General features: G+C 35.8%; 1 protein-coding gene across 2 annotated transcripts in view; it reads left to right on the top strand.

Annotated features, from left to right (window-relative positions):
• ADAMTS6 (ADAM metallopeptidase with thrombospondin type 1 motif 6) overlaps window positions 1-18,900 on the top strand; it is a 346,891-nt gene that overhangs the window by 27,897 nt on the left and 300,094 nt on the right. For both annotated transcript variants that reach the window (XM_033179691.1, XM_033179690.1), the window contains 3 exons: window positions 1,001-1,212; window positions 1,705-1,788; window positions 2,298-2,443. In XM_033179691.1, the coding sequence (XP_033035582.1) occupies window positions 1,001-1,212; window positions 1,705-1,788; window positions 2,298-2,443 (442 nt within the window). The remainder of the gene's footprint in view (window positions 1-1,000; window positions 1,213-1,704; window positions 1,789-2,297; window positions 2,444-18,900) is intronic.

Here is an 18,900-nt window from a genome sequence, read left to right as displayed (position 1 = left end):
CAAACCATAGCACCTACCAATGCAGTTTTTTTAAAGAGAAAGGCTAAAGAAGTTAGAGAAATGAGAATAGTTACACTTTCTGTCAAGTGTATCATATATATTAATCTAATTATTCCTCACTAAATTTTTCAATAGTGAGGATGAGAAAGATTTCCTGTTCAATATAAGGATGTGGAAGATATACAGAGGCCCTCTACACGCTCAAGTTTATTTAATGAAGATGATAATCAGTGAGGCAGGTGTTTACAAATGCCGTACGTAGCACTAAAAGGCTGCTTCTATACTGAAGAACCAAATGTGTAGAAAACAAAGGATACATTGCAATCCGTGCTAAATGTGGTTCAAAGCAAATTATGCTGGAATCGTGATCTTTCAACTCTAATTGATTGTCTCTTACTTCTAGGCTTTGGAAAAGAAGTATTTTGAGTACTCTGTCAGAATAAATAGTTGTAGACTGCTGACCTAAGTGAAAAAAGTAATTCATTGCCTTTTAGAATTGAGATTTCTAGAGCAATAGAATTTATTCTAATTAAAATAGCTTAATGGAAGCATCTTGTTTTAAAATGAATGCTCAAAAGTGTCTTTGAAATAGATTTTTGCAAAATCAGGGTTCTCTGTCAGAGCTGTCTTAGACTGATTCAAAAGTTCATACTCTAGATGCTTTTTAAATAACTTTAAATGATTCTTTAAAGTATATATCCTAAATTTAAATGTATCAAGATATAATTACTGGAGTAATATGAAATGATTATTTGAAAATTATTTTTATTAATTCATTTATTAGATTTTTTTGTTTTCATGAGCAGTTGGATTTTTTTTTCAGATAACATTATTTTCAAAAATTTACTGACTTTTTTCTCACTACTGCATTTTCTCATTCTCTTCCCTTTGAAACATCTTAATATATTAGATAATTTATGAGAAGCAAGTCTACATGAAAGATTTTTAAATAAATATGTTTAATTAGTGAACTTATCTGAATTGGTTGCTTTTATTGTAGATTTCACAAGAAGTGGCAAACCTTGGTGGCTGAATGATACATCCACTTTTTCTTATTCACTACCAATTAACAACACACATATCCACCACAGACAGAAGAGATCAGTGAGCATTGAACGGTTTGTGGAGACATTGGTAGTGGCAGACAAAATGATGGTGGGCTACCATGGCCGCAAAGACATTGAACATTACATTTTGAGTGTGATGAATATTGTAAGTTTGATCCCTCTATATAATATTTTATTTCATATTTGTTGTGTTTTTGACTAAGGTCATAAATTTTTGCTGTGAAGTCAATAATGATAAGAATTTACCTGTCTAAAATGGTAAAAGATTGGTCTAGTATTGTTTCAGTTCCATAGAAATACATTTAAAGATGACTTTATCATTCATTTTTAGATAATACGACAGTTTTAGTGGATCGTTAAATCTTGTTTGAGGGTTTTGTTTTTCTTTTTTAACTTGAAACATCAGCTCACCCTCTAATTTCCATGCTGTAGTTCATGTCTAGGAGAAAATATTTATTGAGGTAGACTGGTATAAAAACCTTTTACCAAGGCACCTTGAGGGTAGAGTTCTAAGTGATGCAGAGTAATGTATACAGTGGTTAAATTTATAAAAAATTATTTTAGCACTTAAAAAATCAAACTATCACCCTATGATTTTTGTCTGACTTTATGTCTTTTCTTATTTTCTGGAGGTCAGGTTGCCAAACTTTACCGTGATTCCAGCCTAGGAAACGTTGTGAATATTATAGTGGCCCGCTTAATTGTTCTCACAGAAGATCAGGTAAGAATGTGTTAGTTTATAAGTCTAAGATTCTTAACAGACAGGCTATAGAGCTATAGAATTACTTATTATTAAATAATATGTTTTATTATTGCTCCTATTAGGAAGTTCTAGTTGGATATGAGTTTTAGCTCTACACATTTAATATCTTAAGCAAATTTTAAATACAAGAATATACCTTTTATGTTAAAGCTATATAGATTAGCTATGTTTCAGTATAAGGGTGAGCATTTGCATGGCATATCTTATAATAATGGTTTTCATTAGTTTTTATGTTGATAATCTCACATATGTTCACATTATCATTACAGCTGGAACTGGAAAAAAAAATCTGTTCAATAATATACCAAATGAGCTCTAGGTCAGATATTACAGAAATAAAAATTGGCAAGTGATTATTCCTAGAAACCACTGCTTCTAATTATACTCCCACTTTAGTCTTCAAAAGTTTTAACAACTGACCTTAGTAATTTGTTTGGAACATTTCTGGTATGCATGTTGTATTGCAGCCAAACTTGGAGATAAACCACCATGCAGACAAGTCCCTCGATAGCTTCTGTAAATGGCAGAAATCCATTCTCTCCCACCAAAGTGATGGAAACACCATTCCAGAAAATGGGATTGCCCACCACGATAATGCAGTTCTTATTACTAGGTATGGTTTGTTGCAAGTATTTTTCCATTGATTATTGTGTTTATTCACTATTGTAATAAATTTGGTTCTATCTAAAGCCTCATTCAGATAATGAGTATACAGAAAGCAAAATGGTAATTTATTTTTCACTACTGAGAAGGAATGTATTACACTATTATTGTGTTTGCATCAAATGAACCAAATAAGAAAAAAGAAAATATTAAAATTTGACTTAGAAATTTAATAAATGACTTTCCTTCTGCTGATAAGTTCTATTCATAATGTTTAATCGAAAGCATGTAGATAATTTGTTAACTGAACAAAATACACACTAAAACAAGATTAAACCATATGAGAAAATATATATCATAAAAATAAAGTGACCATTATTGGTTATAAAATATATTAAATATTTTTACCTTCCAGTTGTGTTAAAGTTGATTAAAAGAGAGGAGGAGACTGGCAGTTATACAACTTACTTGAATGTCTATCTAATTTAAAATACTTTAATTAAGATATATAAACATAAAGAAGCAGATTGATTACACTATGTGTTGAACAGCTTGTCTCTCAAGCAAAATTATTTTTTGATGATAACCCATTGAATTTTTATATTGCTTTCCAGTTTTACAAAACTGTTTTCAGATCCATTTTATTCTTTACTCTCCAGCAACAATTCTGTAGAGAGTGTTATTATGTTAGGAATGAGGGAACTGGTAGGTAAGTTTCTCAAGATTACTCAGCTAATAAGTGAAAGAATACGGCTCAGATCCTGGTGATTCTGTCTTTGATTATACGATGCTATCTGTTTTAGTTTTTAATACTCTTAATTATAATTGGTTAGAAATATTATACTTAAATTATTTTAAGATAAGTGTGCCTTTTGACTTCTTATGAATATTTTAAAATAAAAAGTAACAATAAACAATAAGCAAAATGGAAGCATTATAGTCTTTGGTATGATGATTATTTCAATTTGCAAGACAGTATTTAACATACGCTTCATCTGTGATATGTTCATTGACTCTACATTAGGTTCTAGGGAGGGAATACAAAGTATATGAGTTAGAATCTTGAGATCCAGTAAGATAATGTAAACTTTAGAAAAATTTCCTGAGTAACTGAGTCGTACAGTGAAATTTCTGAAATTTTTTTATAGTTATACTAACTTTAATTGGCTTTATCTACCTGGCATCATAAGTGAGAAAATTTGGTTTATGACATGCCTGCTGAATAAAATCATCATATGGTTCTATATTAATACATGTTGACATTTTAGTCTGATAAAATTTGCAACCCCTTAGAGTCTTGTGGTCTAGAATATTCTTAAATATACTTAAGGAATTAAAAATATACTGGGAATTGTGCAAATGTTGAAACCTTTCTGTTAAAAAATATGGATGTTGATTAGTGTCAGTGAAATTACTAGAAGAAAATGTTGTTGTATATAGCTTACAAAATGATCATAAATATTTACATGACTTTTGTATTTATATTTGTAAAGCCCTTTCTCTCTTCCCAAATGTGACACACAGTGGGCTCCCAATACTTCACATTTGCATTATTATATCTCCATTGGATTTTTACCTTTTGCCTCAAATGACAGAAGTTACACCAAGCACGTATATAGGTATTCAAGTAGTAGAGTACATCTGGGCAGTTAGCCCACCTTTCTTTGCACTGGCTACAACATTCAGCTGTCCAACTTTTTACTCTGAATTCGCTTGGATATTTTCCTGATTCTCTGCAGGGCTCTTGTTTGCTTTTGTAAGCTACTTCGAGTACCTTTTTGAAGTTTGAGATTTAAACATAAAATTTTATTTTTTATTTTATTTTATTTTATTTTATTTTATTTTTTTGAGATGAGTCCCGCTCTGTCGTCCAGGCTGGAGCGCAGTGGTGCGATCTCGGCTCACTGCAACCTCTACCTCCCAGGTTCAAGTGATTCTCCTGCCTCAGTCTCCTGAGTAGCTGGGATTACAGGTGCAGGTGCGTGCCACCATGCACAGCTAATTTTTTGTGTTTTTAGTAGAGATGAGGTTTCACCGTGTTAGCCAGGATGGTCTCAATCTCCTGACCTTGTGATCCTCCCACCTTGGCCTCCCAAAGTACTGTAGGCATGAGCCACCGTGCCTGGCCGAAAATTTTCTTTTTAAACTTGTCTCCTAATGATCAGACTAGTACTAGAAATGATCTCAGGATTTAATAGAGTAGTAGTTCAAAGAGTTCATATCATATTATTTTAGATTGTCTAATGTAACAGAGGTTAGAAAAATGCTTTTTAGAGCAGTGTATAATTCTTTTTTGAATTCTTATTAAAGTTTCAAAGTAACTTCTAGCCTATTTAAAAGTCTATAATTATTTTTGGATTGCTAGGTCCACAGAGTGACTTATCAAAATGAGAGGAGTATCATCTTTAATATTTAAAAATGGTTAGTTTTTGAGGATCAGAAGAGAGGTATCAGTGTTGGACTCTCTTATATATTTCTTATTTTGAAATCCAACATGTGTTTAAATCATACTACTAATTTTTGTAAAAATATTTTTGAGAATTCTGCAGATGATTTTATATTAATATTGAAAATTGGTTGGTATAACTCACTTATTAACATGTTCAGGGGTTTGACCCGACTGTTTATGGGTAAGATCATGTTGTATGTTTGCTTGAAATGTCAACTCACTAGGGAGAATGTATAATGTGTTTATCAAGAATGCCAGGGCTGGGCACAGTGGCTAATGCCTGTAATCCCAGCACTTTGGGAGACTGAGGAGGGCGGATCACAAGGTCAGGAGATCAAGAGCATCTGACTAACATGGTGAAACCCTGTCTCTACTAAAAATACCAAAAAATTAGCCAGACGTGGTGGTGGGCACCTGTAGTCCCAGCTACTCGAGAGGCTGAGGCAGGAGAATGGCGTGAACCTGCGAAGTGGAGCTTGCAGTGAGCCAAGATCGCGCCACTGCACTCTAGCCTGGGTGACAGAGGGAGAAAAAAAAAGAATGCCAGAGGAAAAATGATGGATATGTTTATTTCCACTAGGCCAAATTTTGTCCCAGGGACTCAAAGGTTTTATGCAAAAACCACTTGAGATTGTAATCACTTAAGTAACAATAGTTACTTTTAAAAACTCAAAATGTTATCCCTTTCTTTAAAAATTGTATCTTATTATTTTATTTTGTTGATTTACATTTAAAATGTACTGTGCTCTGCAAAGCTATCAGATCACTCTGACTAGAGAGAAAGAAAATAAAGGAATTTTGAATGTTGTTTTTTCTGATATCAGTAATACTGAATGAACACCAAAGAACATATTAAAATTATTTATATATATTATATATGTGTATTTTATATGTACATATGTGTGCATATACTATGTTCTATATAATAGTTCATAATAAATAATATATAATATAATGAATACCTGTTATCACTACTTAGATTTATCAAATCTTAACTTTATGCTATACGAAACAGCAGCTTTAAGCCACTTCCTAAAATGATGATTACGTCTCTATGTTGTATTAAGTACCTGACATCTTAGCTCTGAATACCAAAGTTAGGGCTAAAATGTATACATTTGTAGACATATGGCAATATTTCTATAGTTTATTATATTTCATATATTATAAATATGCATTAATAGTAGAATAATAAAACTGATCTTTCATTTTTGTGATCTATATTTTTAGTTAAAATATCAGTATTAGTAACTGGTATTGATTGCTTTCATAGACTAAGATCTATTAGAATTATTTGATGATGATTAATATTCACCTAAATTAGTGAATGAAATTCACAGTATATCAGTGGTGAAATATAACATTACATACCTAGGTCAAGAAATGATTAATATTCCTTACTTGAAACTCTAGAAGCAGAATTTTTGAAGGCAAAATAAGACTGTACACACATAGTTAAAAAGCTAACTTGCTATAAAATTTGCAAATTATCTTTATTAAGCTTTGTATTTTGTTGTTTTAAAATTATTACATTGACAAAAATTGTGTGTCTTTATGGTATTCAAATGATATTTAGATATATCTAAACATTATAAAATGGCTAAATCTAGCGGTGGCTTGATATATGTTGCCTCCCATACTTTATTAAGGTTTTTATTGATAAACCAAATTAATAGCTACTTAGGAATAAAAACCTGCAAGTTGACAGGTTATTTAATTTAATTAAATTTTCAGATGAAGTCAGGAAATATCCACCACAAGTTTAAAGTTAAGCCAATATCTAAATCTATTTTGTGGTAAAATACTCAAGAAATCTTTTTGTTGTCTGAAATTCAGTAGGAATTCAAAGACGTGGAGTATATTTGCATCAATGTTTAGCAATTAGCATGAACAGACTAATGCATACATTTCTTGGCTTTCTCTCCTATAAAGTATTGGAATCAGGTTTTTCTATTTTTAAGATAATAATACATAACAGTTTATATTTAGGGTAGGAATTATAGCCTAAGTTCTTTTTATGGTAACAGCTTTATTGAGATATAATTCACAGACCATACAATTTATCCATTTAAAGTATACAGTTCATTGGCTTTTAGTATATTCACAAGAGTTGTGCAGTCGTCATTATCATCAATTTTAGAACATTCCATCACTCCCAAAGGAAGTCATCCTCCATTCCCCACATTCCCCTCAGTCCCCACTCCTACTTCTACCCTAGTCGTAGGCAACTGCTAATGTACTTTTTGTCTGTATAGATTTACCTCTAGACCATACATATAAATGAAATAATACAATATGTGGTCTTTTGTAACTTGCCTCTTTTACTTAGCACAGTGTTTTCAAGGTTCATCCATAATGTGGCATATATCAATACTTCATTCCTCTTATTAGCCTAAATTCTTGAGAATTCAAGACACCTTTTAAGACTGCCTCTATAGGCTATTTGTCAATTATTATACTTTTACAGTTTTTCATTAATGAAAAGCACAGGATTTATAAATACGTCTCAAAATACAGATGCAAAAATTGCACACCAAGTCAAATAATTTAGTCTTTAATTAAAATGGGCATATTTATCCTCTTAAGGGGTCATGACTGTTTGCTTTGGTGCTGCTGGATTATAAGGAATTAGAATTTCCAGAGTCACCTAATGTTTTCAGTTGGGAGTACAAAAATAGCTATGAAAGTGGCTTATTGTTAAAATTTGGCCTGCAGTCTATGCATTTAAACAAGTTTTCTTATTTTTTAAATAATGTGTTTATCAGGATTATATATTGGTTTCATGGTAATGTATTAGAACAGATAGAGGAAAGGGAAGTTAAATGTGATACATTAACATTTATTTGGTATTCATTTATGGATTTTTAAAAATCTTTAAAGAAATGCCAGTTACCTGTTTTATGACCAGTTAAATATTTTATTTCACTAAGCTTTTAAAGAATATATTAGGTTTCTAGGAAGTGTGAATTCAGATTGTGGGTGAATTAATTTTGTTATGTGGGCATTTTGAAGCATTTATTTTTCTCTTACCACGCTGCTTTTTCTGAATTGTTTGAGACAATCATATAGTTCATCTTTCTGAAAGTGTATTAACACAGTGAATTGCAATGATTGGTTTAGAATATTAAACCAACCTTTCGTTCTTTTTTTTCTTTTTTTCTTTTTTTTCTCTATTGCCCACTATATCTACCCACCCCCATTGCCCATATTCCTCCTCTTCAGTTTCCCTTCCTTTTGTCCATGCCTTGTTGGTTTCTTACTCAAAAGTCTTTATCTACATTTAGTTTCCATTTCAATCTAGGACTGTGACAAACTGGAGTGACTCTAATTTCTTGTGTACACTGGGACACTTTTAAAAGTGAAAGAGGGGGGCTGTGTGCAATGGGTCATGCCTGTAATGCCAGCACTTTGGGAGGCTGAGGTGGGAGGAATACTTGAGGTCAGGAGTTCAAGATCAGCCTGGCCAACATGGTGAAACCTGTCTCTACTAAAAATACACAAAAACATTAGTCAGGCATGGTGGCATGCACCTGTAATCCCAGATACTCAGGAGACTGAGGTAGGAGAATCTCTTGAACCCGAGAGGCGGAGATTGCAGTGAACTGAGATTGCACCACTGCACTCCAGCCTGGGCAATAGAGTGAGACTCTGTCTTAAAAAACAAAAAACAAACCACAAAAAAACTGAAAGAGCATGCCATTGACAGTTATGTCTGGAAAATTGGCACAAATTAGGACCTGGTGAAACAGGATTATGGTTATCTCAGGCATTACCTGTGTTTGTTTGTTGAAGTTCAAATAAAAATGGAAACAAGAAGATACTTTTTCCTCAGTACCCAAATTTAATCAGTTATCTTTATACACACCTTGAATAAATACTGTACCTTATTTGTAGTAGGCATCATTAAATAGTTAAAGAAGGATGTATTGTTCTAACTCTAAGGAATAGTAACTTAAGTATTTATATTGGTTTTGTGGATGTATTGATGTATGTATATAACCAAGTACCAGATACTTAAGTGCTTTACAGACACTTAATCATTTAAACCTTAAATAACTGCATGAGATAGGTACTGCTGTTTTCTCCATATTGCAGAAGAGAGAGCTGAAGCACAGGAAAGTTAACTGATTGGCAAGGTCACACAGCATCTTAGACGCCTGTGGTAGGCAGGTTTCTAAGATGGCCCTCAGTGATCTCTGTCTCCTGGTATTCATGACTTGATGTAATCTTCTCCTTTGGAGTGTGGTCTTGCGAATTGACATCTTAACAATATGGAGTCTTCCAACTCATGAACAAAGTCTGTCTCTCCATTTATTTAGGTTTTCATTACTTTGTCTCAGCAGTGTTTTGTGGTTTTCAGTGTTTTTATACGTTTGGTCATATGTTTTGATGTTATTGTCCATGATACGCTTTTTAAAATTTCATTTTCCATATTAATAGTTTTTCACTGGTATATGAAAATGCAATAGATATGTATATGGATTTTGTATCCTGTAACCTTGCTAAGTTCATTTATTCATTTTAATAGCTTTTCTTGTATGTGTCAGAGTCTCTCTTATCTCCCAGTCTGGAGAACAATGGCACGATCTCGGCTTTGTGATTCTCCTGCCTCTGCCTCCCAAATAGTTGAGAATACAGGTGCCCACCACCATGCCCAACTAATTTTTGTATTTTTAGTAGAGATGGGGTTTCATCATGTTAGCCAGGCTGGTCTCGAACTCCTGACCTCAGGGGTTCCACCTGCCTCGGCCTCCCAAAGTGCTGGGATTAGAGGCATGAGCCACTGAGCCTGACCTGGTTTTAATAGCTTTTTAAAAGATTCCATATATAAAGATGATCACATTGTCTGAGATGAAAGACATTGTGCTTCTTCCTTTTAATAATGAATGACTTTTATTTATTTATTTATTGCCTTATTGGAATGTCTAGAACTTCTAATACAGTGTATAATAAAGGCGGTAAGAGCAGAGATCCTTGTTTTGTTCCTGACCTCAGTGAGAATTTGGTCTTTCACCATTTGTTGATTCCCTTTGTCTGGTTGAGAAAATTTCCTTCTGTTCATAGTTTGCTGAGAGTTGTTGTTTTTTTTTTTCTTTAATCAGTAATGGGTGTTGGAATATTACCAAATGCCTTTTCTGAATTGTTTGAGATAATCATATAGTTTGTCTTTTTAAAAGTAGATTAATACAGTGAATTGCAATGATTGATTTACAATGTTAAACCAACTTTTTTTTTTTTTTTTTTTTGAGACAGGGTCTCACTCTGTTGCCTAGGCTGGAGTGCAGTGTTGTGATCTTAGCTCATTGCAACCTCTGCCTCCCAGGCTTGAGCAGTCCTCCCACCTCAGCCTCCTGAGTAGCTGGTACTACAGGCGTGCACCACAATGCCCAGCTAATTTTTTGTATATTTTATAGAGATGGGGTTTCACTGTGTTGCTTAAGCTGGTCTTAAACTCTTGGGCTCGAGTGATCCTCCCACCTTGGTCTCCCAAAGTGCTGGGATTACAGGCATGAGCCACACTGTGCCCGGCCAAACCAACTTTTCATTCTTAAGATGAACTCAATTTGGTCATCAATGTATTATTCTTTTAATATAGTTAGATATCTAATTTACATTCCCACCAACAGTGTAAAAGTGTTTCTATTTCAACCATTGTGGAAAACGGTGTGGCCTAGTTATCCCAAAGGAATATAAACCATTCTAAAGATACATGTACATGTATGTTCAATGCAACACTATTCACAATAGCAAAGACATAGAATCAACCCAAATGTTCATCAGTGATAGACTGGATAAAGAAAATGTGGTACCTATATACCATAGAATACTATGCAGCCATAAAAAGGAATGAGATCATGTCTTTTGCAGGGACATGGATGAAGATGGAAGCCATCATCCTCAGCAGACTAACACAGGAACAGAAAACCAGACACTGCATGTTCTCACTCAAAAGTGGGAGTTGAACATTGAGAACACGGAGGGGAACAATACACACTGGGGCCTGTTGAGGGTAGAGGAAGAGGAAGGAGAGCATTTTGGAAAAGAGCTGATGCATGCTGGGCTTATTACCTAGCTGACAGGTTGATAGGTGCAACAAACCACCAAGGCACATATCTACCTATGGAACAAACCTGCACATCATGCACATGTACCCTGGAACTTAATTTAAAAAATATATATATATATATATTTATATAGTTAGATATCATTTTCTATATAATTAGATATCATTTTCTAAAATTGTGTGTGTGTTTTTTTAGATTTATATTTATGAGGGATGTTGTTCTGTAGTTTTTTCTTAGACTGTCTTTGCCTGATTTTGGTATTAGGGTAATGTTGCCCTCACAGAATGAGTTACGAGATAGTTCCTCCTTTTCAATTTTCTGGAACAGTTTGTCTAGAATTGTATTATTTCCTCCTCAGATGTTTTGTAGAATTCACAAGAAGCCATCTGCACTGGGAGTTTTCTTTGTTGAGTGATTTTTTTTAAAACTACCAGTTAAAATTGTTTAATAATATAGGGCTAATTAGGTTATCTTATTCAGTGAGCTTTGATAGTTTGAGTATTTCAAGGAATATTTTTATTTTTTCCAAGTGGTGAAATGTATTGGCATAATTGTTCATAATATCTTGTTATCCTTTTAATATCTGTAGAATGTATAGTAAAATCACCTCTCTTTATGGTATTAGTAGTTTTTGTCTTTTATGTCTTTTTCTTGTCTTTTGTCTTTTTCTAATCACTCTGGCTAGATATTTTAATCATCTTCTCAAATTTGGTTTCAGTTATTTTTTTTCATTTTTCTGTTTTCTGTTTCATTGATTTCTTTCCATTCGTCTACTTGCTTCGGGTTTATTCCTCTGTTTGTGGTTCCTTATGGCAGAAGTTGTGGTCATTAATTTGAGACCTTTCTGCTTTTCTAATATATGTGTTTAGTGTTAGAAAATCCCCCCACGTATAGCCTTATCGCATCTCACAAATTTGGATATGTTGAGTTTCAGTTCCATTTAGTTCAAAATACTAATGTTCCTTTAGAGTGTTTCTTTCTTTCTTTCTTTCTTTCTTTCTTTCTTTCTTTCTTTCTTTCTTTCTCTCTCTCTCTCTTCTCTCTCTCTCTCTCTCTCTCCCCCCCCCCCTTCTTTCCCATGGCTTATTCAGAATTGTGTTATTTAGTTCCAAATCCCCCCCCCACCGCAGAAATTCTTCTGTTATTAATTCGTAATTTATTTCCACTATGGTCAGATAATATAGTTTACATGACTTGAATGCATTTCAGTTTACTGAGACTTGCTTTATGGCCCAGAATATTGTCTTTCTTGGTAAATGTTCCAGGTGGTTGCGCTTGAAAAGAATGGGCATTCTGCTATTGTTGGATGTAAATGTCCATATATTATCAATTAGGTTAATTTGGGTGGTCATGGTGTTTAATTATTCTTTGCCCTTACTGAGTTGAACAATTTGATTATGAAATGTTTTGGAGTAGTTTTCATGTTTGGGGTCATTGAGCTTCTTAGATCTAATGTAATCAAATTTTGATGATTTTGGCCAATATTTTCTCAATATATTTTTTGGTTTTGCCCTTCTTGCCTTGCTTTGGTGACTTTAATTGCAGATATATTTGGTTACTTGAAGACAACTCACATATGGTCTGTTTATCATTTTAAATTCTCTCTTCTCTGTGTATTCAATTTTGGTTAGTTTCTATTGCTATGTCTTCAAGTTGACTTTTTTCTACAATGACTAATCCAACAGTCTGATCTAATATGTATTTTCATCTTATGTAGTATAATTTTTTTCATTTCTAGTGGTTTAATTTTTTTTTTATTACTATACTTTAAGTTCTAGGGTACATGTGCACGTCATGCAGCTTTGTTACATATGTGTACATGTGCCATGTTGTTGTGCTGCATCCATTAACTCGCCATTTACATGAGGTATATCACGTAATGCTATCTCTCCTCCTTCCCCCCAACCTGACGACAGGCCCCGGTGTGTGATGTTCCCCTTCCTGTGTCCAAGTGTTCTCATTGTTCAGTTCCCACCTGTGAGTGAGAACATGCAGTGTTTGGTATTCTTTTCTTGCGATAGTTTGCTCAGAATGATGGTTTCCAGCTTCATCCATGTCCCTACAAAGGACATGAACTCATCCTTTTTTATGGCTGCATAGTATTCTATGGTGGATATGTGCCACGTTTTCTTAAATCCAGTCTGTCATTGATGGACATTTGGGTTGATTCCAAGTCTTTGCTATTGTGAATAGTGCCACAATAAACATACGTGTGCATGTGTCTTTATGGCAGCATGATGTATAATCCTTTGGGTGTATACCCAGTAATGGGATCAGTGGGTCAAATGGAATTTCTAGTTCCACATCCTTGAGGAATCGCCACACTGTCTTCCATAATGGTTGAACTACTTTACAGTCCCACCAACAGTGTAAAAGTGTTCCCATTTCTTTACATCGTCTCCAGCACCTGTTGTTTCCTGACTTTTGAATGATCGTCATTCTAACTGGTGTGAGATGGTATCTCATTGTGGTTTCAATTTGCATTTCTCTGATGGCCAGTGATGATGAGCATTTTTTCATGTGTCTGTTGGCTGCATAAATATCTTCTTTTGAGAAGTGTCTGTTCATATCTTTTGCCCACTTTTTGATGGGGTTGTTTGATTTTTTCTTGTAAATTTGTTTGAGTTCTTTGTAAATTCTGGATACTAGCCCTTTGTCAGATGAGTAGATTACAAAATTTTTCTCCCATTCTCTAGGTTGCCTGTTCACTCTGATGGGAGTTTCTTTTGCTGTGCACAAGCTCTTTAGTTTAATTAGATCCCATTTGTCAATTTTGGCTTTTGTTGCCATTGCTTTTGGTGTTTTAGGCATGAAGTCCTTGCCCATGCCTATGTCCTGAATGGTATTACCTAGGTTTTCTTCTAGGGTTTTTATGATTTTAGGTCTAACATTTAAGTCTTTAATCCATCGTGAATTAATTTTTGTATAAGGTGTAAGGAAGGGATCCAGTTTCAGCTTTCTACATATGGCTAGCCAATTTTCCCAGCACCATTTATTAAATAGGGAACCCTTTCCCCATTGCTTGTTTTTGTCAGGTTTGTCAAAGACCAGATGGTCATAGATGTGTGGTATAATTTCTGAGGGCTCTGTTCTGTTCCATTGGTGTATATCTCTGTTTTGGTAGCAGTACCATGCTGTTTTGATTACTGTAGCCTTGTAGAATAGTTTGAAGTCAGGTAGCGTGATGCCCTCAGCTTTGTTCTTTTGGCTTAGGATTGACTTGGCAGTGTGGACTCTTTTTGGTTCCATATGAACTTTAAAGTAGTTTTTTTCCAATTCTGTGAAGAAAGTCATTGGTAGCTCGATGGGGATGGCATTGAATCTATAAATTATCTTGGGCAGTATGGCCATTTTCACGATATTGATTCTTCCTATCCATGAGCATGGAATGTTCTTCCATTTGTTTGCGTCCTCTTTTATTTTGCTGAGGAGTGGTTTGTAGTTCTTCTTGAAGAGATCCTTCACATCCCTTGTAAGTTGAATTCCTAGGTATTTTATTCTCTTTGAAGCAATTGTGAATGGGAGTTCACTCATGATTTGGCTCTCTGTTTGTCTGCTATTGGTGTATAAAAATGCCTGTGATTTTTGTGAATTGATTTTGTATCCTGAGACTTTGATGAAGTTGCTTATCCGGTTAAGGAGATTTTGGGCTGAGACGATGGGATTTTCTAAATATACAATCATGTCATCTGCAAACAGGTATGATTTGACTTCCTCTTTTTCTTTTATCTTTTTTTTTTTTTTTTTTTTTGAGACAGAGTCTCGCTCTGTCACCCAGGCTGGAGTACAGTGGCCGGATCTCAGCTCACTGCAAGCTCCGCCTCCCGGGTTTACGCCATTCTCCTGCCTCAGCCTCCTGAGTAGCTGGGACTACAGGCACCCACCACCTTGCCCAGCTAGTTATCTTTGTATTTTTTTTAGTAGAGATGGGGTTTCACCGTGTTAGCCAGGATGGTCTCGATCTCCTGACCTTGTAATCTGCCCGTCTCAGCCTCCCAAAGTGCTGGGATTACAGGCTTGAGCCACCGTGCCCGGCCGACTTCCTCTTTTTCTAATTGAATACCCTTTATTTCTTTCTCCTACCTGATTGCCCTGTCCAGAACTTCCAACACTATGTTGAATAGGAGTGGTGAGAGAGGGCATCGCTGTCTTGTGCCAGTTTTCAAAGGGAATGCTTCCAGTTTTTACCCATTCAGTATGATACTGGATGTGGGTTTGTCATAAATAGCTCTTATTATTTTGAGATATGATCCATTTAATACCTAGTTTATAGACAGTTTTTAGTATGAAGGGCTGCTGTATTTCGTCAAAGGCCTTGTCTGCATCTGTTGAGATAATCATGTGGTTTTTGTCTTATGTTCTTTTTATATGCTGGATTACATTTATTGATTTGCGTATGTTGAACCAGCCTTGCATCCCAGGGATGAAGCCCACTTGATCATGGTGGATAAGCTTTTTGATGTGCTGCTGGATTCGGTTTGCCAGTATTTTATTGAGGATTTTTGCATCGATGTTCATCAGGGATATTGGTCTAACATTCACTTTTTTGTGTGTGTCTCTGCCAGGCTTTGGTATCAGGATGATGCTGGCCTCATAAAATGAGTTAGGGAGGATTCCCTCTTTTTCTATTGATTGGAATAGTTTCAGAAGGAATGGTACCAGCTCCTCCTTGTGCCTCTGTTAGAATTCAGCTGTTAATCTTTCTGGTCCTGGACTTTTTTTGGTTGGTAGGCTATTAATTATTGCCTCAATTTCAGAGCCTGCTATTGGTCTACTCAGGGATTCAACTTCTTCCTGATTTAGTCTTGGTAGGGTGTATGTGTCCAGGAATTTGTCCATTTCTTCTAGATTTTGTAGTTTATTTGCATAGAGGTGTTTATAGTATTCTCTGATGGTAGTTTGTATTTCTTTGGGATCAATGGTGATATCCCCTTTATCATTTTTTATTGCATCTATTTGATTCTTCTCTCTTTTCTTCTTAATTAGTCTTGTTAGCAGTCTATCAATTTTGTTGATCTTTTCAAAAGAGCAGCTCCTGAATTCACTGATTTTTTAAAGGGCTTTATGTGTCTCTATCTCCTTTAGTTCTGCTCTGATCTTAGTTATTTCTTGCCTTCTGCTGGCTTTTTAATGTTTTTGCTCTTGCTTCTCTAGTTCTTTTAATTGTGATGTGAGGGTGTCAATTTTAGATCTTTCCTGCTTTCTCTTGTGGGCATTCAGTGCTATAAATTTCCCTCTACACACTGCTTTAAATGTGTCCCAGAGATTCTGGTATGTTGTATCTTTGTTCTCATTGGTTTCAAAGAACATCTTTATTTCTGCCTTCATTTCATTATGTACCCAGTAGTCATTCAGGAGCAGGTTGTTCAGTTTCCATGTACTTGAGCGGTTTTGAGTAAGTCTCTTAATCCTGAGTTCTAGTTTGATTGCACTGTGGTCTGAGAGACAGTTTGTTATAATCTGTGATCTTTTACATTTGCTGAGGAGTGCTTTACTTCGAACTATGTGATCAATTTTGGGATAAGTGTAATATGGTGCTGAGAAGAATGTATATTCTCTTGATTTGGGGTGGAGAGTTCTGTAGATGTCTATCATGTCCGCTTGATGCAGAGCTGAGTTCATTTCCTGGATATCCTTGTTAACTTTCTGTCTTGTTGATCTGTCTAATGTTGACTGTGGGGTGTTAAAGTCTCCCATTATTATTGTGTGGGAGTCTAAATCTCTTTGTAGGTCTCTAAGGACTTGCTTTATGAATCTGGGTGCTCCTGTATTGGGTGCATATATATTTAGGATAGTTAGCTCTTCTGGTTGAATTGATCCCTTTAGCATTATGTGATGGCCTTCTTTGTCTTTTTTGATCTTCGTTGGTTTAAAGTCTGTTTTATCAGAGACTAGGATTGCAACCCCTGTTTTTTTGTTGTTTTCCATTTGCTTGGTAGATTTCCTTCATCCCTTTATTTTGAGCCTGTGTGTGTCTCTGCACGTGAATTGGGTCTCCTGAATACAGCACACTGATGGGTCTTGACTCTTTATCCAATTTGGCAGTCTGTATTTTTAACTGGAGCACTTAGCCCATTTATATTTAAGGTTAATATTGTTACGTGTGAAATTTGATCCTGTCATTAGGATGTTAGCTGGCTATTTTGCTCGTTAGTTGATGCAGTTTCTTCCTAGCATCAATGGTCTTTACTATTTGGCATGTTTTTGCAGTGGCTGGTACTGGTTGTTCGTTTCCGTGTTTAGTGCTTCCTTCAGGAGCTCTTGTAGGGCAGGCCTGGTGGTTAGAAAATCTCTCAGCATTTGCTTGTCTGTAAAGGATTTTATTTCTCCTTCACTTATGAAGCTTAGTTTCGCTGGATATGAGATTCTGGGTTGAAAATTGTTTTCTTTTAGAATGTTGAATATTGGACCCCGCTCTCTTCTTGCTTGTAGAGTTTCTACTGAGAGATCTGCTGTTAGTCTCATGGGCTTCTATTCGTGGGTAACGTGACCTTTCTCTCTGATTGCCCTTAGCATTTTTTCCTTCATTTCAACTTTGGTGAATCTGACAATTATGTGTCTTGGAGTTGCTCCTCTCAAGGAGTATCTTTGTGGCGTTCTTTGTATTTCCTGAATTTGAATGTTGGCCTGCCTTACTAGGTTGGGGAAGTTCTCCTGGTTAATATCCTGAAGAGTGTTTTCCAACTTGGTTCCATTTTCCCTGTCACTTTCAGGTACACCAATCAGATGTAGATTTGGTCTTTTCATATAGTCCCATATTTCTTGGAGGATTTGTTCATGTCTTTTTACTCTTTTTTCTCTAAACTTCTCCTCTCACTTCATTTCATTCATTTGATCTTCAATCACTGACACCCTTTCTTCCAGTTTATTGAATCGGCTATTGAAGTTTGTGCATTTGTCACATAGTTCTCGTGCCATGGTTTTCAGCTCCATCAGGTCATTTTAAGGACTTCTCTACACTGGTTATTCTAGTTAGCCATTTGTGTAATGTTTTTTCGAGGTTTTTAGCTTCTTTGCGATGGGTTCGAACTTCATCCTTTAGCTCGGAGATGTTTGTTATTACCGATCATCTGAAGCCTTCTTTTCTCAGCTCATCAAAGTCATTCTCCATCCAGCTTTGTTCTGTTGCTGGTGAGGAGCTGTGTTACTGTGGAGGGGGAGAGGTGCTCTGATTTTGAGAATCAGCTTTTCTGCTTTGTTTTTTCACCATCTTTGTGGTTTTATTTACCTGTGGTCTTTGATCATGATGACATATAGATGGGATTTTGGTGTGGATGTCCTTTCTGTTTGTTAGTTTTCCTTCTAACAGTCAGGACCCTCAGCTCCAGGTTTGCTGGAGTTTGCTGGAATTCTACTCCAAACCCTGTTTGCCTGGGTATCAGCTGTGGAGGCTGCAGAACAGCGAATATTGCTGAACAGTAAATGTTGCTTCCCGATCATTCCTCTGGACGCTTCGTCTCAGAGGGGTACCTGGCAGTGTGAGGTATCAGTCTACCACTACTGGGGGTGACTCCCAGTTAGACTACTCGGAGGTCAGGGACCCACTTGAGGGGGCAGTCTGTCTGGTCTCAGATCTCAAACTCCGTGCTGGGAGAACCATTACTCTCTTCAAAGCTGTCAGACAGGGACATTTAAGTGTGCAGAGGTTTCTGCTACCTTTTGTTCAGCTATGCCTTGCCCCCAGAGGTGGAGTCAACAGAGGCAGGCAGGCCTCCTTGAGCTGTGGTGGGCTCCACCCAGTTCAGGCTTCCTGGCCTCTTTGTTTACCCACTCAAGCCTCAGCAATGGCAGACGCCCCTCCCCCAGCCTCACTGCCACCTTGCAGTTCCATCTCAGACTGCTGTCCTAGCAATGATTGAGGCTCCATGTGCGTGGGACCCTCCAAGCCAGGTGTGGGATATAATCTCCTGGTATGCTGTTTCTAAGACCATTGGAAAAGTGCAGTATTAGGGT

Source organism: Trachypithecus francoisi, unplaced genomic scaffold (assembly GCF_009764315.1).
Source record: "Trachypithecus francoisi isolate TF-2019V2 unplaced genomic scaffold, Tfra_2.0 Lachesis_group2, whole genome shotgun sequence".
In the NCBI taxonomy this organism is placed as follows: Eukaryota; Metazoa; Chordata; class Mammalia; order Primates; family Cercopithecidae; genus Trachypithecus; species Trachypithecus francoisi.
The sequence above is the reverse complement of the archived record's forward strand: the minus strand, read 5'-3'. Positions and strand labels throughout refer to the sequence as shown.